At 53.7% G+C, this 22,687-nt stretch overlaps 1 protein-coding gene across 2 annotated transcripts; it reads left to right on the plus strand.

Moving 5' to 3' along the window:
• Positions 1–223: 223 nt before the first annotated feature.
• TMEM114 (transmembrane protein 114) lies at positions 224–17,392 on the plus strand. Of its 2 annotated transcripts, XM_025860229.2 has the most exons (4): positions 224–484; positions 765–845; positions 12,383–12,520; positions 13,741–17,392. In XM_025860229.2, exons 1-4 carry the CDS (start codon positions 268–270, stop codon positions 13,971–13,973), a joined length of 669 nt encoding a protein of 222 aa, XP_025716014.1. In that variant the 5' UTR covers positions 224–267; the 3' UTR covers positions 13,974–17,392. The 2 variants fall into 2 exon arrangements, with proteins under 2 accessions (XP_025716014.1, XP_025716015.1); XM_025860230.2 differs by lacking the exon at positions 12,383–12,520.
• The last annotated feature ends 5,295 nt before the right edge of the window (positions 17,393–22,687 follow it).

Raw genomic sequence — 22,687 nt, forward strand, 5'->3', positions numbered from 1 at the left:
CTGGGGTGGGGTCCAAAGGCTCGGATGGGGGTGTGAAGGCGGAGGTGGAAGTCTGAGATCGCAGGTACGGGGCCTGCGAGTGGCGGTGGCATCGGAGGGCTGGGAGCGGTTTGGGACGAGCGCGCGCAGGGCGCAGGTGAGGGGCTGAGGGCGGAGCCAGGGCGGGAGGGAGGGCTCGAGGACCGAAGGCCCGGGCAGCTCCCAGTCTGGAGACTCCGGAGGAGGAGCTGGGAGCCGCGGGCGGCAGGCGGCGGGCCGGGCTGCGCCATGCGGGTGCACCTGGGCATGCTGGCGGGCGCGGCGGCGCTGACCGGGGCGCTCAGCTTTGTGCTCCTGGCGGCCGCCATCGCCACGGACTTCTGGTACATCATTGACACCGAGCGGCTGGAGCGGGGCGGCCCGGGGGCGCGGGGCCGGGCGGGGGCCGCCCTCAGTGAGCTCGAACCTCTGAGCTCGCACTCTGGCCTCTGGCGCACCTGCCGGGGTAAGGGGGAGCGCGGGGATGCTGCGCGGTGCCGCGCCCGCCCGGGACCTGTTGCTGGGCTCGCAGTCCTCCCCCGAGCCCCAAAGCACAAAACACGGGGGTCTGGGCCCGGGCCGGGTGGGCAGAGGGCTCCGGAGCGGGGTGAGCTCCAGGCGCAGCTGCTCTGGTCTCCGCACGATCCTCCCTCCCGGGATGGCGTCTAGGGTGGGCGTGGGGGCGAGGCCGAGGGCTGGGTTTCCAACGCCACGTCCGCAGCCACAGATTCTTCCGCCCCATCCAGTCCAGAGCCCGTGCGTGCCGCTGATGAACCCCTTCTGGCAGGAGAACGTGACCGTCAGCGACTCAAGCCGACAACTTCTCAGTGAGTCCGGGAGGGAGGGGATCGGGGGAGAATCCCGGGTCTGGACACCAGTTTTGGAGCTCTTCAAAGAGTGGGGCGGGAGCCCTGCGGAGTGGGTGGCCAGGACCGAAGAAGGAAGTGGAGTTAGGGGCAGGGGCCGGGCCTCTCTTGCGCCACAGGTTACACTATGTGGTTCAGGATTCATTGCACAACCGTTGATCGCAGGCTTCCTCTGCACCAAGCACCGTGCTGATGATTAAGACCCAGGTCCTGCCGTCCAGGAGCTCACACACTAGCTGCGGAGACGCATGTGGAAATGCGCAGTCACATTTCAGAGTGACAAGCAGCATGAGGGAGGGAGGGTGGGTGGAGTCCGAAGAGACACCTAAACCAGCCTGAGGAGCTGAATGCTGAAGAGAGGTCTGAGCCCATAGACCCCAAGGCACACCCCATGTCAGCCTTATTTGTATCCTCAGGGCTGAGAACAAGCGCTTGGCAGTAGCGGGGATGCAGTGAATATCTGTGGAATGATTCAAGAAAGGTGATCAGGAGCAGAGAGCAGCCCCCTCCCCCTGGGGCCGCTGCGTCTGTCCTGTTCAGGGCTGATTTCCCAGTGCCTAGCACAGTGGTTGGAACTCAGTAACACTGGGAAGACTGAATGCAGGGAAGCGAATGGGCTGAAACAGACACTTGAGAAAGGAGGGACCTAAACATAATAGTTCAGCGAGTTCATTGAGGCTGGCAGTGGGCCAGGCGTGGAGCTGAATGCTTTCTTTCCATCTATGTCTTCAGTTAATCTCCACTGCTACCCTGTGGAGTTAAGTATCATCTCCATTATTACCTTCATTTTTCCTGCGAAGAAACTGAGGCTCAGAGAGGTACCATAGAGAGAATCTGATGAGGAAGGGAGGGCTGAGTTTCACAGACCTTAAAAAATGTGGGTTGCTTTTAATGGAGTTGTTGAGGATTGGGAACAAAGAGCAAGTCGCTAGCATGGCCCACAAGGGCTGCCAGGGTGCCTCTGCAGTTCCGATCTCCCCTTGCTCTTTCTTCTCTGGCTGTGCTGGCCTGGGGCTACTTCCTGAACCATGCCCTATTTCCTCCTGCCGCTGGGACTTTGCATATGCCATTTCCTCTGCCTGAAGTCTCCTTGCTCCCATCCTGCTAGCTTGACTCGGTCAACTTCTACTCATAGCATAGATTTTGTGGCATTTTTTGAGTTAAAGTCTGACTCCCTCATTAGACCATGAGTTCCATGAGGACGGGGACCATGCCTGTCTTGCCATGGCTTGATGCCCAATATTTAGCACACCCCTGGTGTGGGGTGGGATCACGAGCCCAGATTTGCTGACCCAGGTACGAGAGTGAGTATAAATTGTATTATGTTAGAAGTGGAACCTATTTTTTAAATGAATGAATGAGAAAATGAGTGGAACAGAAGTCCAGTGGTGTGCTGGGAAATAGTTAATAACTGTCTTTCTGGGGGAAGAGGGAGTCTTGATTTGAAGCATTTGCGGATTTCTTTGGTGTAAATATTCCCACTGGGGTCAACTTCAAGCTATCAACATGATGTCAGGTGGCTCCGCAAATTCCTAAAAACTTAGCAGTTGGCTCTCACAAGCTGATACAATCCAGCTGCTACACCCTGCATAAGGTCCCAGGGAAGGAGATGTTCCCTTGACATGTGTGGGAAGTTGAGGGAAGGTAGAGGTGCCATGAGCTCTTTCCGCAGCCCTACGCTAGTCAGAATCAATTTAGGGTGTTCTCAGAGCATTGTTTCAAGAATGATCAAGAGTTCCCGCCCTTGATGTGAGGGAGATGGGTGTCAGATGCCAGCTTGGACCCTTCCCAGGACCCTCTGGGATCGTGGGACAGGTGTCTTAACCTCTGAGACTCAGTTTCCACATCTCTCAAAATGAAATGTCAAAACCATGAGGGGGGTGTGGTCAGAATTCCATAAACCAGCTAGCTGAAAAAAGTGACCTTACCTGGGACCTCACATGATGCCTGGTTGTTGTGGGATCTCTGTGTTGCATGAAAGTGGCTGGACACATTAAGTGCTCAATAAACACTAGTCTTTGCTATTCCTTCCAGCCTCTTTTAGATGCAATCCCATCTCTGGAGCACTGACCCTTTGCTGGGCTGGGTGCTGGCATTTAGCCTACTTATCACATCTGTGGGTAAACTGGATGACTAATTATAGTTGGCATTGGTCTGGCTTCTTTGTGAAACTTAATAATGTCAACAATCCTGTGTGCTCCAGGATTTTGAGCAATGGGCAAAATTCACATCCAGAGTCTGTTCGTCTGTTCACTCTCAGACCCAGGTCTAAGCCCCAGCTTCACCGCCGAGGAGGCGTGCAGCCTTGGGTGCATTCCTCTATCTCTCCAAGCATCGGTTCCCTCATGGGCAAAGGGAGGATATCTGTCACCTGTCTTCATAAGGATATGGCCAGGATGGAATGGGAGAGCGTATTTAAAGAGCCTCAGTGGTGGCTGGCCTCTGTAAGTGCGCCTTGAATGGGAGTGCTATTATTACCATTATATCATCCAAGAAAGAGCAGGCTGCCCCTTCAGACCACATGCTCGCTGCACACCACCCCCAGAGGGAGACTTTGCTCAGAATCTCTTTATCCCCAGAATGAGTTTGGAATCTTGTCCAAGCTCTTTTGTTATGTGGCGGCGTCTTATTCCTTTGAGGACCTGCTGCTGGGGTCACAGAAGAGAGAGGGCAGTTGTCAAAGCAGCGTGTTCTCTGAGCCAGCCTCCTAGACAAACCCCAGTGGGGGTGTATAGGGAAGAACTCTTGATTGTTCCAGCCAGAAACCCCAAGCCGGCGCCACTCCAGCGCCCAATAAAAACCCACCTTGCTTGGATGTTTTGTCCTCCAGATTAGCTCTGGGGATGTCATGGGTTTGCTTCCTTGGCCAGGGACTGGAATTACTTTTGGCGGAGGTGGAGGGGATCATCAAATTCAGCACCATGTTGAAAAAAGAGCCCCAGTTTGGAAACATCCAGGCTCGCTGTATCAACCAGGAGTCTTTTGGTGAAACACAAATCATCCTTATTTAAACAAGGAAAGGAATTCCCCGTCCATGGAACCGAAAAGTGTGCTGGGATCCAGAGAATTAAACGCACTTTCTTTCTTTTCCTCTCCGGGCTTTGCCTCTGTGTGGGTCCTGCTTTCAATAAACCCTCTCCAGTCTTCACAACCCAAGCAGAAGGAGGCTCTCCACTTGCCAAAAGTCTGCAAACATTCTAAGTAGGCTTCTCATGGGACCAGACTGGATCACACGCCCAGGGCTGAGCCAGTCCTCGTGGCCGAGGGATGGGATGTGCTGATTGGCTGGGATGAGATGTGCCATTTGTAACAAGGGGAAGGAGTGGGACCAGTCCCATCATAGATAAGGGCCCCACAGCTTACCAGTGGGTGTGGCTTCTGGCCCGTCCCCTGCTTCCATTAACTTCCATTAACAGGCTGCTCTGAGATGAAATGAGATCACATAAGCAAAGCACCTAGCATAGATGCATGGTACATAGTAGGAGCTCAATTAATGTCTCCTCCTGCTCTAAATCCCATTGCCTCCCTGAGCCTCAGGCTTCTCATCTGTAAAATGGAGCTAATCATGAGAGACTCATTTACTTCCTTTGTACATATGTATTTCACTCCTGGCACTGGGCTAGATGGAGGGCATAGAACATGACGAGATAGGTGTGGTCCTTGCCCACACAGAGCTTGAGTCCAGTGCAGCAGGCAGATAGTAAACACATGGACCAGTGAATAAATAAACGTAAACTTGTTTCAAATAGCAGTAGGTGTAGCAGAGGGAATGAAACAGGGTCACGTGAGGAAGGGTGGTGGAGGCACCTGTCAATGGTGTGGTTGAAGGGCAATAAGAGCAACAGCTGATGTTTACGGGACAGTCACTGCATGCCACACACTGTCCTGAGTGCTTTGCATCTATCAACTCTCTTCATCTTCATGACAACCTCATGAGGCAGGAGCTGTTATCATCCTTACTTTCCAAATGAAGAAACCGAAGCACAGAGAGGTTAATAAGTTATGGAAGTTTGCACAGTTACAGGTAGATCTGGGATCTGAATCCAGGTGGTTCCTGCCCTGTGGGAATGATGCGACACAGAGCAGAATTCCAGTGTCATGTGGGTGTGCTAAGACCGAGGCCATGGCAGGCCAGAAGAGAGGCTCCTCGCCTGTTTCCTGGGTTCCCAGTCCCCCATCCTACACTGCCTCTTCCATCTGGGAATCAGAGATCGGAATTACAAGGAAGAAGGGCAGGAGCAGAGCTGAGCGGTAGGATTGAGGGCGGGGTGTTCCAGAGACAGCTAGAAGGCTGGTGTTTCTGGAGGCAGCACAGAAAATGCTTCTTACCCACACCTTGGGTCCTCCCTATGCCTTACTTCGGCTGTGTCTCCTAAGAGCCAGGAAGGTGGTCAGGCTGCTCATCCTACAGCTAAGCACACCAGACCTAGAAAGGTCAAATGCCTCGCCCAACATAGCACAGCAGTGGCAGGAGGCCACTGTAACTGAGGGCCAGAGGCCTGGCCTGCATGTCTTCTGAGGAGGTGGAGGTTGGAATATCACAAGATCGGGTGTCTGGTCTCTCTGGGTACCCGGCTGTTGCAGTGGCACGGAAAATTAAAACCAGCCCTCCCACAATGCCTGTTGCCAATTGCAAGAGAGGAGATGGTGGGGAGAGAAATAAAGGGATTGGGGACCTAATGGGATTCAGAGGCGGCCTGAATCCAGGAGGGGATGCTCAGTGTGATTCATGCATAGCTGTGCGGTAGGTGGGAAGGGAAGTGGGGGGCGCCGGGGGTCTCAGCATCTCTGGGCACGAAGGCCTGGGCTTTAGGCTGCCTCTCAGGTGCTTGTTGAAAGTCAAGTACACACTTCAAACAAATAAAGAAACAGAAAATTCATATTCAGTGTAATTCCACTGCTTGGGATCTACCCTGTGAGGTTTCTAAGAGGCTCACCTTAACCATTTTTGTAACTGTGGAGAACAAGATATAGCCTCGGAGCTTATGGGTGGAAATATGGCTAAGCGTCTGCATGTGGCACGTCTATCCTTTGGAAGATTTTGTAGTCCGTAAAGAGCGTATACTAATGTGCATAAAAGACCAAGAAATACCATGGAATGAGAAAAGCACGTTGCAGAGTGTTATGGGCAAGATGCTGTGCATGGTCCAACACATTCTGTTTTCACATGTTGAGGTGTGACCGGCTGTGCCTTTTAGAATTAGAGAAACAGGTAAATACATAGGAAAGTATGAATATATGGGAAAAGACTGGAAGTATTGTGTCCAAGCATTTATAAGAGGTTCGCTATGGGGAGGAGAGAACGAAGGAGGAGTTGAGGTGGGGGCTGCATGGGTCTTGTTTCCATTTCTTCTGAGAAGAATGCTATCATGTCTGCTGTAACACAAGCCCCGAGGAGGACTGCCCTAGTGGTTGCATTTCGCCGTGGTGTGGCTTGTGGAAGTATGGGAACCCTGCCCACCTCTCCAGCTGCAAGAGCTGGGGCACGTGCGTCCTTCCAGATAGCTCAGGTATCTCCTGCCTCCGGGCCTTGGCACATGCTGTCCCCTCGTTCAGGAACGCCTTCCCCCACGCCTTCTCATCTGACCTTTAAAGCTGAGATCTCCTCCCCTTGCCCCAACAGCCCTTCCTAATTTCCAGACTGGGTTAAACACCCCTTGTCTGCCATCCCTACACCCGTTTGTCAACCTCCTTTGCTGTTCCGTCCCAGCTCTGAGACTTGATGGCTGTACCTTCTTGAGCAACTGACCTCAGTACTTTGAACCTCACTTTTCTCGTATGTGAAATGGGCATTAAAATTTTTACTTGGTAGAGAGCTCCAGGTGCTTGAGTGCAAGAAAGAAACAGTTATTCTCACATTTGGTGCTCATGACAGCTTGGCAAAGTCAGGGCCCATAATCCAACGGACCCGGGAGGAAACAGAAACAGGCTTTTGGGAGGCGATGACATTCGCTTGGTAAGAGGTGGTGTCAGGATTTGAACTTAGGTCTTTGCTTGTCGTAGAGTCCTGCTTTTTCCATATCACAACGATGCATCTTGGAGCGTTCTAAGGGAACGAAGATGCAGCCCTTGTTCTCAAAAAGACTGCATTCTGGTCACCCCAGATTCTAGAACAAATATTGACAAAAACGTAAAAATTGACTTCCTTACCACCCACGATAAGGACTGAATATCTCTGAGCCCTTCTTGGGGTCTGCAAGTCACATTGACAAGGCTTGAACATAAAGACAGTGTGACATTTCCCCCTTTGGGAAATGGTTCCTGAGATTTCCTTCTTTTGTCAATGCTTCTGATGTCTCTGCAGAAACTGTCTCTAGTTTCTTTAAGAGCACAACTATTACTTCGCCAACCACCCCGGGGCTTCCTGACCTCACTAGTGTTGTGGAATTGGAAGCCTGGTTTTCCCATCGAGCAGTTCTTTGAAAAGTGTGATGATGGGAGAGTCACAATCATCTTTTCCTTGGCGTGAACATCTTTGCTTCTTTCTGGGTTTGCTCTTCCTTTTGCTTGCAAAAAGTTGTTTTTTTTTTTCCTCAACAAAGTATTTTTGAACTAAACGGTTTCTTGCCCTTGGGCACACATTGGCCCTCGATGAAAAAAGGCCCGTCAACATTTATTATTATTATTATTATTATTATTATTAATTCTATATAGTAATCTTAGCTGCCATCTGTTGAGCTCCTCCCGTAAAAACTGGAGTGGATTGGAAGGTGTCACCCCCTATACAAAATATATATATCCACGTCCTAACCCCTGGTACCTGGGGATGTGACCTTATTTGAAAAAAGTATCCTTGCAGATGTCATTAAGTTTAGGATCTTGAGATGAGATCATCTTGGATTAACTGGGTGGGCCCTGCATTCTCTGATAAGGGTCCTTGTAAGAGAAGGAGAATGAAGATGGGGGCAGAGACTGGGAATGATGCAGCCACCAGCCAGGCGGTGTCAAGGGTGGGTCGCCAGCATCCTCAGGAGGCTGGAGGAGGCAGGGAAGGACTCTGGAGCCTCTGGAGGGGAGTGGGGTCATGGGACATCTTGATTTTGGACTTGTGTCCTCCGGGACTGTCGGATCATACATTCCTGTAGGAGACACCTGGTTTGTAGTAATTTGTGATGCAGCCCAAGGAAATGAATGCAATCACCTTATCCAAAGAAGTGCTCCCCACTCCCTGCCTACCCCGTTTTTCTGCATTGTCATGCTGACTTCCTTCATGACACAGCACAGCCTGTGACTTTGTTTCCCTGCTCGTCTGTCTCTGCTCTGGACCCTGGTCTCTAGGGGGAGCAGGGACCAAGTCTAGATCATAGAGTCCCCGGGCTCTGTGGCAGAGCGTGGCCCTCATTAGGGGCCTATAGATAGGTGTTTCCAAACGAGATGTGGTTGGAAATGGGTACGGAACTCAGAATCAATCCTCATACCCCATGTCTGCGGCCCTGAAAATAACAAAGACCAAGGCGTGTGTGTACACACACACACACACACACACACACACACACACACACCCCACGAAAAGCTAAGCCAAACTTCAGCAGGAGATTTTACAACTCTCCCACTGGAAGCCTGTTCTTACCCAGACGTTTAATTGAACTTGTACGTCAAGTCAGCTCGCAGCAAGTCTGGGGAACTCACACATGGCGCCGCTGGGGCTGAACCCGCTCCAAGAAACCTCATTAATTTCTAAATGACAAATGATTTCACTTCCGAGCCATAGTCTGGAGGCAATGCCATACAGGGGGACAGATCTTCCAGGGCCAGGTTTTCATCCCAGCTGTTGTGCTTTCCGGCCCAAGATTTTTCCCGGGAAGGAAGGAAGGGAGAAAGGAAGGGAGGAAGGGAGGAAGGGAGGAAGGGACAGACGGACAAGCTTTGGGAGGGAGATTGCTCTTGTGTCCTTGACTCGCCAAGGTTGGTGGCCATTATAAGGTTGAGGACAAAGTGATTTGGTCACAGTGGAAGTTGGGCTGTATTCTTGTCTCCATCATTGTCATTCCTGGCAGGGTTATGATCTATCTAGCACTTATTCTATGGGGACGTGGTACCTACATTTACACTTTTCTGCGTTGCTCCGTCATCTTCACGCACACCGTCCTGATGGTAATCCTGTGAGCCACCTCTTATCACCTCCCTTTCACAGATGTGGAAATGGAGTTCCTGCTGAATTAAGAGACACGCCCAGGGCCCCAGAGTCAGAGCCCAAATTCGAATGCGGAGTACCTGGCTTGGAAGTCTCTGTTTTGAACCCGTGAGGTCATCTCTCAAGCTTCTTGGTTTCTTTTTCATTTCTTAGAAACTGCCATATTTTCTTGGCTTCGAGAAACACCATCTAGCTCTTAATTAATGAGGTCGACGAATACCCATCAGGCACTCACCATTCCTGAGTGCTCTGCTGGAAACTCAGGGATACAATCGTACAAGAGGAACCTGTTCAAGGAACCCACAGCTTAACAGGAGAGACAGAAGAGGGAGCTGCCCCCCACACTAGGTAACAGACGCTAGAATAGGGAAACCGTGGGGAGCTGGGGGCACAGAGCAGACTGTGAACGTGGGTGTAAGGAAAGACTTCTGAGGGGCGCCTGGGTGGCTCAGTCAGTTAAGCATCTGCCTTTGACTCAGGTCATGATCCTAGGGTCCTGGGATCGAGCCCCGCATCGGGCTCCCTGCTCAGCGGGAAGTCTGCTTCTCCCTCTCCCACTCCTCCTGCTTGTGTTCCCTTTCTCACTATGTCTCTCTCTGTCGAGTAAATAAATAACATCTAAAAAAAAAAAAAGAGTTCTGGAAGATATGAGCTTAGCTCGCTCTCAAGAGCCAGAGTGAAGTATTTATTTTCATACCTATCTTGCTGCCAAAAGGACTGAAGGAGGCTTAGTGTCCAGCTCATGGTAAATGATCAATCAATTATTTGGTAAATGAATGGCCAGTGAAAAAGAACTTTGCAATTCTTTCCCTTTTTGCTTTGGCTGCCGGGAAGCTCAGAGCCAAGATGGTGGCAAATGTTGAGATCTTGGGATCCTGAGACCCCAGATTTCTTCCACCCCCCTCTCCCCCACCCCCACCCCACTTGACATTCATGTAACTCCTTCTTTTCTACTTTCTGGTTCTGTAATGTAAGTTCTGATCACGCCTTGTTAATGTAATATGCTTCTGACTCACCAGCCACCTGCAATCTGGGGACGGGGAAGAGGGGTAGGAGATGTTCTTTCTCTGGCCTCCCCTCCTCTCACCTGTTCATCCCCTCCCCCCCACCCCACGCTCCCCTCACTGTTCTTGTCAATGGAACTCAGAGCAAATGTTCCCCATGCAGTGTTGAGTCACCATGGAGGGAGCTGGGCAGGAGCCGGGGAGGGAAGGCTGGAAGCCGGTGGGCTGGGCGGCCCAGGATGGGGAGCCAGGGCAGTCAGAGGGGACCAGGGGGAGAGGGGGGCACTGTATGTGGAGGAGGAAAGGCAGGGTTGGGTCTTTAGGAAATACTTGGGTCTTGAGAACAGGGGCTGCTTTCAGTGTCCGGGGAGCTAGGGGCTGGCCTGATACAGCGGCATTCCAGACCTTGAACTCCCTGCGGAGTCCCTGGAACCTGTCCGGTCCCCGACCGAACCCCGAACCCCGAACCCAGCACTTCCTCCCTCATCTTCCCACCTGTGCAGACGGCGGCGCGTCCGCCCGGCACTCAGGCCCCAGATCGCACTGCTTGTCTTGTCCCTCTTGTTCTCACACCTTCAACACCGTTGCCTGTTTTATCTTCAGAATATACCTGGAGTCCGACCCCTTCCCAGCGGCCCCAGGTCACCCTCATCCTTAACAGGGTGATGGCAGTAATGCCCCCATGGGCTTCCCGCTCCTTGTTTTTGTGTTCTCAGGCAGTCTGGGTGGCTTAAAAACCCCAGAAGTGTGTGGCGTCACAGTCCTGGAGGTCGGAAGTCTGAAATGCAGGGGTCCGCGGGGCTGGTCCTCCCAGAGGCTCCGAGGGAGAATCCGGTCCCTGCCTCCCGGCTTCAGGTGGTGGCATCGACCCCCGGAAGCCCTTGGCGTGGGGCCACGTCACTCAATCTCTGTCCCGCATCTTCACCGCATCTTCTCCATGCTCTCGCCTGCCTCCTCCCAGGGCACTAGCCCTTGGATGTGGGGCCCCCTTGGATGCAGATGACCTCATGCCGAGACCCCTCATGTCATCTGCCAAGACTCTCGTCCCAGATCGGGTCACTTTCAGCGGTTCCGTGGGCCGTGAGCTTGGGAGCCACCTGCCCGTCCCCTGCCCCCCTCTGCTGTCTACTCTCAGTATAGCAAGCAGAGCGGTCTTGAGAAACGGGAGTTAAACTGTGGGATTCTCTTGTCCCAAGCTGCCCGCCTGGTGGCCCCTTTCATTCGGACGGAAGTTCACCGTCCTGTGCGTGCTCTGCTCTTGGCTCTCTGTCTTCATCTCCTGCAGCCCCTCTCCCCCACGCTGTCTCCACGCCGCCCCTGCCAGCTTCCCCGGGTGCCTCCATCCCACCAGGCACAGCCTGTCCTGGGACTCGGTACCTGCTCCTCCCTCAGCCCCCCACCCCACCCTTCCTGACCTTCATTCTGCAGGCTGCCTCTCTCACCTCCTTCCCCGGGCTCTGCTTGAATGTCACCTCCTCCGTGAAGCCACTGCTCCAGCCCGTTCTGTGCCGGGTTCACTGCCCTCCCCACCGCTTGTCACCATCTCTCAACTCTGTCACTTATTGATCTGTTCACTACTTGACTCTACTCACTAGAGAACTCAGGAAACATGCTGCGTGAGTGCGCGAATGGACACGGCAGTACCTGCCTCACAGGGAGCGTCAGGACGCGCGCTTGTGCGACCTGAAGCCTGGCACAGATGAGTCTCCACACCTGTTGTTACTTTCAAAAATTAGTTGATTTTACTCTTGAAGTTTTGTCAACATACAATGTTCTGTTAGTTTCAGGGGTACAACACAGGGATTGGACAATTCTATACATTGCTCAGTGCTCACCGCAACAGGTGTATTCACCATCCATCATCATGCAACGTTATTACAGTATTATTATTTTTGCTACACTGTACTTTTCATCCCTGTGACTTATTTATTTTACACCAGAAAGTGTGTATGTCTTCACCCCCTTCATCTGTGTCACTTATCTCCCCGCTCTCTCCTCTCTGGCAAATGCCAGATTCTTCTCTGTACTTAAGAGTCTATTTTTTGTTTGCTTGTTTGTTTGTTTTGTTTTCTGGATTCCATGGATCAGTGAAATCATACAGTATGTGTCTTTCTCTGTCTGACTTGTTTCACTTATGTACCGGAATATTACTCAGCCACGAAAAAGAGTGGCTCTTGTGGTTTGTAACGTGTTGTTACATTATCATCATCATCATCATCATCAGACATGGTAGTAACAATGGTGTTAATTTTCTCTCCTAGCATCTGGGGGCTGGCCCATAGGTGGTGCTCAGTAACTGTTGACTGACTGAAGGTTGTCGGTAACTCTCCTCTGCCTGTTGTCCTCTTCTCTCTTCTAAGCCATGCATGGGACATTTGTGATTCTGCTGCCACTCAGCCTGATCCTGATGGTGTTTGGGGGGATGATGGGGTTTCTGAGCTTCCTCCTCCGAGTCTCCATCCTCCTCCTGCTCACAGGGACCCTCTTCCTCTTTGGAGGTAGGTGCCCCCCTTGCACGGAGTGTGGGGGCTCCAGAGGGGCTGCACGTGAACCCTCAGTTGGGGAGGGGTGGGCGGGCGTCCTTTCCGAGGCGCAGTTTCCCCATCTGTGACATCAGAGCTGGAAGGGACGAGTAGGTCCCAAGAGAGAAGCAGAGGGTGGGAGCAGGTCCCGAGGATTGCTTTCCTGGTTTCACAGATGACCCTGCAGCTTCTGCGTGAGGGCTGCGGGCCGGCAGGAGACCCTTGCTCTCTCATGCGCCTCTGCCCTTCTGACACACCTTGCTTTGATCGATCGATGGATTGGTTGATTAAAACCTGCGCAATGCCTGGGTTAATCCCGTTTGTTTGGCAGACCAGAGGCTTTCAAAGATGGGATCCAGCACATGGCTGGTGTCCTAAGGCCTCCCTCCTTCCTGTAGGCTTGAAATTGTCCCTGCTTAAACACCGAGCAGGAACAGAGGTGATGCACACACTTGGGATCCATGGAGGAAAAGGACCAAAAAGAATGTCTGGCGGTGAAAATAGTATGAGGCTCAGATGTCCTCCGACCTCTACTATTATTGATATTGGCATTAAGAGGTTACCCGGGGACTAATTCTCGAAACCACTCCGTGCACTTGGCAGGAAGTCTAATCCACGCTGTGCCGTGGGGGGGAGCCTCGAGCCAGGCTGCGGAGCACTTGATGTGAGGCAGATGCCCAGGAAGTCCGAGATGTTCATTTACATTAATTTAATTTCAGTTGAAATAGCCCCCTGTGGCCGGCAGCTGTGGTGCTGAACAGGGCATCTGTCATTCCCGGTCTCTGGGGACCCATCATGGGCCAGCCCCGTGCTGGGTGCCAGGGAATCCAGGATGAGCCCCTGGGAGCTCATAGCCCATTGGGGGAGATGGCCATAAGCTAAGCGACCTCACAAACAAATGCAAAATTGCCGTTCTGACCTGGACAGTGACAGTGTGTGGTGCTGTGAAACCACAGGGGGCACTTGACCTACTTGGGGAGGTCCCGGAATCGAGTTAGATGAGCTGAGATGTGGGGATGGACAGGAGTTTCTGGTGGCGGGAGGGAGCGGGAAGGGAAGGGAGGGTGCACTGGGTAGGGGACCAGCATGGGCAAAGGCCCTGTGGTAGGAGGAGCATGGACAGCTGGAGAGATGGGCTGGGCAAGGAGGAGGAGGAGCCTGGGGGTTTGATCTGCTCTCCTTTGCCTCTCCTGCAGCCTTGCTGACCCTGGCTGGAATCAGTGTCTACATCGCGTACTCGGCGGCCGCCTTCCGGGAGGCGCGGTGTCTCCTGGAGGAGAAGGCCCTCCTGGACCAGGTGGACATCCGCTTCGGCTGGTCCCTGGCCTTGGGCTGGATGAGCTTCATCGCTGAGCTGCTCACCGGGGTGGCCTTTATGGGGGCGGCCCGCGTGCTCAGCCTGAGACAGAAGCAGGACCGGGCCATATGAGCCCAATGCCTGGTCTGGTGGGAGGCAGGGCCCTGGTCTCAAAGACTACCGCTATGGGCTGAGCTCCGGGCTTGGCTCTCATGTCCTTGCCTGATGTGGTGTCTGTGTGTCCGTGCACGCGTGTGTCCGTATGGGCTGGAGGAGGCCTTGGGAATGCAGAACCCACCTCACCTGAAACAACAAAACAGCCCCTCGACCATAGCCAGCACTTTCTGGATTGCAGCCCCTGTGGGCCTCCTCTTGCTTCATTGCAGTGCTCACCCCCACTCATTGCATCAGCTCCCCTTCTTTGCCGAGGACATGGAAGATCAGAGAGGTTAGGTAAGCTGCGCAAAAGTGCACAGCGAGCTGGTGGTCTATTCCTTGCTCCAAGAACAGTGCTCAGTCCCTTACCACAGTTTTCCTGAGCAGGTTCAATGGACTGGCTGCAGCATGATTGCTGTGGTGGGGGGGCTGCTGCACCCCAGACTCTGGGCCTCAGACCGCATAAGACCTGGAGCCCCCGCCTAGGGCGCAGTGTGAAACGGGGTGGCGAGAGCAGAAATCTGGGCTACTCACCAACCGGGCGGTGCAAATGTCCCCCTCCCCCCCCAACCTCAGCGAGGTGCACGCTCATCCCGTCCACATTCCCAGAGCTCGACCGGCCGGGCTGACTCGGAGCGATGATTCTCAGTGACCAGGGGCTCAGTACTGCAACATAAAGTAGTCATCCCGGACATGGAAGCCCCTCCAAGCTTTCTGGTGGTTGGCGTGCTGGTCCCCTTATTGTGTCACTTCAGAGACCACGGGGAGAGCCGTCGGCAAGCCCACCACCAGCAGGAAGAGCAATCAGCAAGCTTGAGACTCATAAGAAGGAATCATCAGCAGATTCGCCCAAGGAGGGAAGAAGGATCAGCAGACTCACAACCAGTAGGGAAGAATATCCTCAAACACACGGTAGTCACTCCTGGACCCAAGTGCCACCTGTGAGCCCTTGTCAACTCACACACACCCGTCGTAGAGTAGTTTCCCCATGAATGTGTTGACTGAGCCTGCTTCCCTAGCCTCAAGTCCAAGACTGGCGAGATTCAGACAGCTGGGAAAGCAGGAGGAGGAGGGTCCTGTACCCCCTGAGGAAGACCGATTAGCAGATCCCAACCCTCAGCGGAATTTAAAAATTGTGCAGGGGCCACGTTGGGCCAATGACATCATAGTCTCTCAGAGTGGGATCTGAGCATGGCTAGCATTTGAACAAATCTTAGGGTAGAGAGTGGCCCGGCATTTGGTTTACCCCAGTGCACCTCCGACTTTTATGGGGATCTTGTGAAAATGCAGGTTCTGATTCAGGAAGGAGGTGGAGGTGGGGCCTGCAGTTCTGCATTTCTAACAAGCCTCTGGTAAGGAGGTTTTGTGAAGTCGCTTGCACGCTCACACACACAATGCACACACATGCACAAGCACACACAGGGTCTTCTGTCCTTCATGGGGCAGCGTTTTTAGGTTCCTTCTGCACCAGCAAAGGAGGTGTGGAGTCCGTCATGGGCTGAGTCCTGGTGACACCATTAGCTGCGTGGCCTCAGTGGGTCTGGGTGGGGGACAGCACCCACCTCCTTGGCCCTTTGGCATTGAGTGTTCTCCAGGGAAGCCTGGCTCCTTTTGGGCAAACATACGTCTGGGTGTGACGTGGGCTTTTCTCAGTATATATGGTGGGGATGGGTCCAGGATACGAAGTGAAAGATCCTCACGGAGCTCGCTGATGGGGTGATCTTCAGGGACTAATTGGAACCCCTGCTTCCTCCCCCAGAAAATTCCATCCCTCCTTTCGTCCTCGTGTTCTAGCCCATGGGAATGGGAGTGTCCAAAGTGGCTGCACATCCGAATCCCCTGGGGTGGTGCCTCTCACACTTCGGTATGCCCAGACTCTTCGGGGTGTCCCAACCCTCCTGGCGGGGGGTGGTCCCCAGGGGCTCCCTGAGTCAGCAGGTCCAGGTGGGGCCCGAGATTTCACAGGTCTGACCAGCTCGCAGGTGATGTGGGTGTTTCTGATCTGGGGCCCTGTCCTTTGTGACCCTGAGCTGGGGTATTTGCTAAGTGACAGGGGTGGTGGTCACCTTGCTGCACGTTAGAATCACCTGGGCATCTTTTAAAAACCCCAATGCCCGGGCTGAATCCTTGCTCTGATTGTACCTCGGGGTGGAGTTGATAGTGTTTAAAGACCTCTCTGGATGATTCCAAGGTACAGCTGAGGTTTTCAACTTGTTCCTGCAGGATTCAGAGTCATGAGATGTGAGGAAGGCCTGGGGAGCCTTAGGTTTAAGAAAATCCCCCAGGAAGTGCCACTGGCTTAGCAGGTTTGCGGACCATTGGCATGGATCATAAGGTGACAGCACCATTAGCAACATCATGACGTCACTGTCCTCACCACAACACCATCACCCTTACCGTGACATCACGATGACCTCCTCCTCCTCCTCACCATGGCTGATGCTCACTGAGTACTTATTACACATCCGCACTGTTCTACCTGCCATCAGTCACTCAGTCACTCAACAAACACTTGGGGAGTCATTGCATGCTAGGACCTAGCAAGCCCTTGCTCTCAGAGCTGCCACATGATTGAGGACAGGCATGCAAAACATATGGTCAGTGGTGAGGACTATGGAGAGAAGCGAGGCAGGGTACAGATGAGGAAACTGAGGCACAGACAGGCTAAGTTAACTGGCCCGAGGAAAGGAGAGAAAGGGCTACACCTGGGATGCAAATTCAGATCTGCCTGATTCCAGGATTTCCTTTCCATTCCTACCAGCCAGGCAGCTCTCTGTCCGCCGGTGGGTTCAGGACATTGCTGCCACTTCCTGTCCGTCTAGTCTGTAAAAGTGCAAACGGAGCGGATTGCTCACAAGGCCCTATGGGGAGGGGGGCGAGAGCAGAGTTACAAAATCAATTACACAAGTCAGGGACAGAAATGAAAGTTTTCGCAAAGTGAGGGCAACCCTGCTAGTGAGAGAGTGGTCTCTGCTGCCACCTGCTGGTCATATGGTGGAACTGCATCAGAGGCAAGCCCTGGTTCTCAAAGGCGTCCAAGGACGTCCGTTTTCAGCCCTCTGGGGTGTCCCGCTACGGGTCTGACCCCGCAGGGCAGCGGCTCTCAGCTGGGGCGATTCTCCATCCCCTCCCCACCTGGGACATTGACGATGTCTAGAGACGTTTTTGGTTGTCACAGCTCGGGGTGGGTGCTCCTGCATCCGGAGGGCAGAGGCCAGTGCATGGGATGGCCCCCAGGACGGAGAATTGATCTAGTTCCACCCGTGAATCATGCCAAGCTTGAGAAACCCTGCTAGAGGCACAGAAACAAATTATAAAAGAGAGCACGTGTGCATTCAAGGAACTAAGGACATAGTGGAAATAATCTCATTCATTTGATAAACATTTACCAAATACCTACCATGTGTCAGGGACTGTTCTAGGGTCTGGGGACACATTAGTGCAGATGGATGACAAGATCCTTGCCCTTACTAGCTTACAGGGAAACGGATGACACACACATGAACCAATGATACATACGAGAAATTCAGGGAGTATTAGGGCTGTGAAGAAAACTAAACATGAGATGGAGGGTGGCTGGGAGATATGTTACTCCAGGAAGGACAGTCAGGAAGGACCCCCTGGAGGAAGAGGCATTGCTCTGAGGGCCCCTTGGAGGAGATAGCATTGTGCTGAGACCCAAGTGAGGAACCTGCCACGTGGGGAAACAGCAGGCCAGGCAGGAGACAGTAAGTGCCAAGGCCCTGAGGTGGAAACAAGCTTGTGTGTTTGAAGGGAAGAAAGAGGGAGAGTGGAGGGAGTGTGGTAGCAGGTGACTAGAGATAGGAGGTGGGTAGGTGGGGTGGATGAGGAGGAGGGAGAGGAGGTGGCTGGGTTACCTGTGGTCCACAACGAGGCGGTGCCGATGGTAAGTGGGATTTGGGATTCTATGGTGTTCTGTTCTATCCTATTCTATTCCATTCTGATTCTGTCTTGAGGGCAAGGAGACATCTCTAGGTGAGGGAATGCATAAGCCCTAAGACTGTGGTTTTCCACCCCATCTTCATATGAGCATCATCGGGGAACTCAAAAAAGCCAAACTTCTAACATTTGGGCTTCAAACTTCTAACACCAGGGAGCCTGAAGGCTTGCAGAGCAATCACCGTTAGCCCCATTTTGCAGGTGAGGAGCCTGAGGCGCACAGCAGGACTTGCTGGGTGGGGCGCGGGGCAGGGCCAAGACCCCGCTCCAGCGTCCCTGCCCCCTTCCTCTCTCTGTCCCTCTAACATGGAGCTGCTCACCCCCCTCCTCCAGAGTCAACGTCCTGGATTTCATTTATAGCAAAAATGTCTTTGCTTCCCCTCAAGTGAATTTCCACCCGTCATTTCCCCAGCACGACTCCTGGGCCACTGGTATTAGGCCCCCGTGAAGGCTGGAGGCGGACGCAGCGCCTCTGCCTCTGTCCAACAGCAGGCTGGGCTTTGTCAAGTATTTATAGGTTAGGTCCCCTCTGGAGCACACGGTGGATGGGGGGCAGGGGAGTGAGAGAGATGGAAACACACACACACGTGCATGGAGACCCGGAGAAATGTATAATCGCAATAAAAGAGAGACAGAGAGAGGCGTGCGGGGAAGGCAGAGGAGGACGAACGAGCTGGCAGAGACAGGGAGGAGAGAGAAAGCAGAGGAGAGCAGCACGGACAGGTGGCGGCAGGACGGAAGGACGGACGGAAGGAGGTGCAGGGAAGGAGGAAAGAAAGGGAGGGGACCCCAGAGAGACCCACACAGAGAAAGGAGAGGCAGGAACAACAGAAGCGGACAGCGAGAAACCGGAGATGGAGACAAATCAGGGGTGGAAGACTCCTCGGAGCCAGAGAGGGCGGGGGACAGAGAGGTGGTCCATGCCGACACTTCTGGGGCCGCAGGTGCTTCCCAGGGGGACCCTTCTGGGCACCGTGTGGGACAGGGGGAGAGGGGTCCCTCAGGACAGGGGGTAGGCAAGCAAGGGACATTCCCCGGTGGGTGATGGCAACCCTGAGGCAGCGGCGGGTCGTCTTTCCAGGAACAGTGTACCCCGTGAGACAGTTGGGACGTACTTATCCTAAACAATTAGGCGTTGCTTCTCTGATGTTCAAATTTAAATGGGCATCCTGGATTTTAATTTGGTAAATCTGGCAACTGTATCCCTCCTTTCTGGCGCCACTGTTCTCCCAGGTATTCACGCTGTTCCAGCCTCGTTGCTGTTCCTCGAACACATTAGGCATTTACTGTTCTCCTGCCTGGAATAGCTAAAACTGCAACCTTCACCAGACTCCCCAGCTTCCCCTCCCCTTCCACGCTTTCTTGCTCTTAGTGCTCACCGATCTGTGTTGTGTACACCTTGCTTACTGTTTCCCTACTAGAGGCTGTGCTCCATGCTAACCTGGAGAGTTGTCTCTCTTGTTCTTGCTGACTTCTGAAACAGCATCGGGCACCTTTAAGAACTACTTGTTGGATAAATATGTAAATCCCAGACTCTATCCAGTGTCTTCTCTGAGCAAATTTTCCCCCACCCCCAGCCCACACCCTGGGGGCATTGGCCAGCTCATTGCTCTGTTGAAAATGCCAAATATCAGGATTTTGGGGTGGTGTGGGGCGCCTTTGCTTTTTTTTTTTTTTTTTTTTGCTATCTGTTGAAGTCATTCCTTCATTTCAGTGGGAATGTATTAAGAGCCAACTGTGTGCCAGACACTGATGTATGTAGGGGTGAAGGAAGCAAACTCCCCTGGGACCCCAGCCCGGAACAGTCTTCATGTGACGTAGGTGTGCGTTGAATATTTGAGAGAGGTGGGGAGGAAGGAAGGAAGGAAGGAAGGGAGGGAGCCATGCACGCACAGAAGGAGGGATCACAGTTAACATGGAATGGCTCCTTATGCTGAACACTGACTGCGTCCAGTTCCATCTTTAATTAATTTATTTTTAAAGTTTATTTAAATAATCTTTACACCCAACATGGGGCTCGACCTCATGACCCCAAGATCAAGAGCCGCACACTCTGTGGACTAAGCCAGCCAGGTGCCCCTCCAATTCCGTCTTTTAAGAGAGGAGAGGATGGGCATGATTCCTACTGGTGGGGAGCTAGACAGGGACCCTGTTGGATCCAGCCAGGATTCATAGCTGCAAGCAACAGAGACAGATTTTGGCTGGTGTCAGCGCAAAAGGAGAGAAAAGGATGCTGGTAGCTCTTAAAGTTTCTGTGAGGGTTGGGGAGTAGGTTTGGGGTTATGCACACAGGGTGATGGCCCAGATCTTGCTGTCAGAGGGATCTGCAGAGGGTACTAGCACTCAACACCATGGCTGGCATTGGTGACTCGGTCTACTTGCTGTCCCCAGCCCTGGACCCTGTTTCATTGGCTGTCATGGGTGTCCTGGTGTCTGGCCCCCCCGCCCCCCTAACCATGGCAGGTGGATCTACTTGGCTGAGCCTAGTCATGTGCTCGCCCCATACCTGCAAAGGGAAGCTGGGAAATTGAGGATCCAGACTGTGAGCCACTCTGGTGAGATGCGGATGCTCCCTCCTCCATGAATCGTAGGATGGGCATACCCTGGCCTAGGAAAGACGGCCGATTTGGGGCAGCTGGAGGGAATGACAAGGGCCCCAGACAATGCCCCCCTGTCCTTGCAAAGCCTGTCCCAGACCTCAAATAATGCCCGTTGTGTAGCAGAGCTTGGTGGTGACTCCCTGGTGGCCGTGGAGAGAAAGATCCAGAGACGAGCTTGCATGCGGGGATCAATGGAGAGCTGAAAGAATTACTCTTAAGAAAAAAAAAAAGTGATTTTTCTTAAGTTTCTCGGGGTGGAGGGGAGGTAGGCCATAGAAACCATAACAGTGAGGGGCTTTGTGAAACTTAGGGCAATCTCTTTCCAGTAGGGGAGCTGTTGTCACCCACAAACCCGTTTGGCCCGCCACATCAGCGCCTCCTGGGGGTGCGTTCTCTTTCCTTGTGGAAATGAAGAAAAGATGGAGTTTCCTGCGGGCGGGGGTGGAGGGCTGGGACAGAGAGAAAGGACCGGCATGTGGGGGGTCCTTGGAAGGAGGAGAGTCCCCAGCATGGAGATGATGGGGAGGGAAGCCGGAGGGGCGGTGCCCGTGCTAGGCAGGACCTCGGGGGGCACATGAGGCCACGTCTGGGAGGGAGGGAACGTTGGAGGAAGGGAACAGGCCCAGAGCCTCATCCCACAGTGCCCCCTGGTCCGCAAGCCCAGAAGGGCAGCTGACGGTGAGGGAGAAACTTGGCTTTCTCAAACTCTGTGGATTCTGGAATTCCCTGGCACCCCTGGGTCCTTGAGCCCTGCTGCCCACAGGGGATAGGGCTCTGCAGAAGCCGTGGTGGCTGATCTCAGCCGCTGCTCCCCCTCGTGCCTATGAGTGTGTTCACCAGCCAGCAGGCAACGTGTGGGCTCCGTTCTGCAGCACCCAGCCTGGCTACGACGTGGGCGCCAGGAGGAATCAGGACAGAGAAGTCTGAGGAGGGCAGGGAACAGTGCATGCCCCTGAGCTTCTCCTCCTCCCTGTCCCAGCTCCGCAGTGTGGCTTTGGGGAGGTCCCTGTCTCCCTTTGGGCCTCAGTCTTGTTATCTGAAAAGTGGGCCCACCGTCCCCTGGGGTGGGTGGATGTGCCCCCCACCAACCTGTTCCAGATGATACAATCCCACAAATGTCTCCTGAGGGCCTGTCCTTGACAAGTCCTCTGCCAGGTACTGGTCACACATCAGCGAATGAGTCAGGTTGTCGTGAGGTCCTGATGAAGAAGCAGTTGTGGATGCTAACTTTTGGGTCTAAAATGTCCCATTTAGGGGAATGGCATCCCCCATCCAGCTGTTCCCATCACCCTGGCCTGTATGCAGGAGCCCTGGCCGAGGGGATGACAAGGAAACCAGATTTTGTGCATGTGTCTGCGGCTGGTGGGGAAGGAGGCAGGTGAGGACTGGGGACGGGCAGGCTGGGGCCGCAGGAGACATGTGCCTGGGGAGGACCCCTCCCTCTGAGCCCCCGTGTCCTACCTACCCAGGGGGTGTGCGCTTGCCACGGGGCTGACAGAGGGCAAGGGAGGAGTCCACGCAGCCTCTGTGTGGGGTCCCTTCACCCGTCAGATGTCCCTGACTGTCTCCAGGAGGCGTCTCCCTGTGCTCAATCACTGTCATCTGCTCTGGCCTTTTCTGGATGCCCGCCCCCCCCCCCCCCCAGGGACATGGTTTAGGATGAGTCACCCCGTGCACGGCACGCAAGCCTTTCTTCCCCGGGCTCTAGAGCACTCTAGAGCTTTTAAAGCATGCTGCAGCCTCTCATCCTGCTGGGAGGGCGCGTCCACCATCGTCCCCACTGATGGATGCACGAGCCTGCCGAAGCTCAGCAGGGCCAGGATGTATCCAGAATCGCTGGCCAGATCATCCCTCAAAACCAGGCCACGTGAGTCCGCCTCCCCATCCACCCCGGTGGCTCCCGACGGTGGTCCTGGTGTGGGTGCTGCTGGGCCTGGGGACGCCTGGTTTCACACTCACGCGGCGCGTTCATCAGCGAGCGTGCACACAGCCCACAGGGTTGCAGCCGTCGTGTGTAGGGGCCTTTCCCTGTGAGGATGACACTGGGACTCCGTCAGAACCTCGGCCTTGGTTCCGGATTCATTTCTAGTCCCTCAATGAGGAATGCTTAATTTAATGGAACACTCGGAG

Source organism: Callorhinus ursinus, unplaced genomic scaffold (assembly GCF_003265705.2).
Source record: "Callorhinus ursinus isolate GAN/ISIS: 27379988/994484 unplaced genomic scaffold, GSC_fseal_2.0 scaffold13, whole genome shotgun sequence".
In the NCBI taxonomy this organism is placed as follows: domain Eukaryota; kingdom Metazoa; phylum Chordata; class Mammalia; order Carnivora; family Otariidae; genus Callorhinus; species Callorhinus ursinus.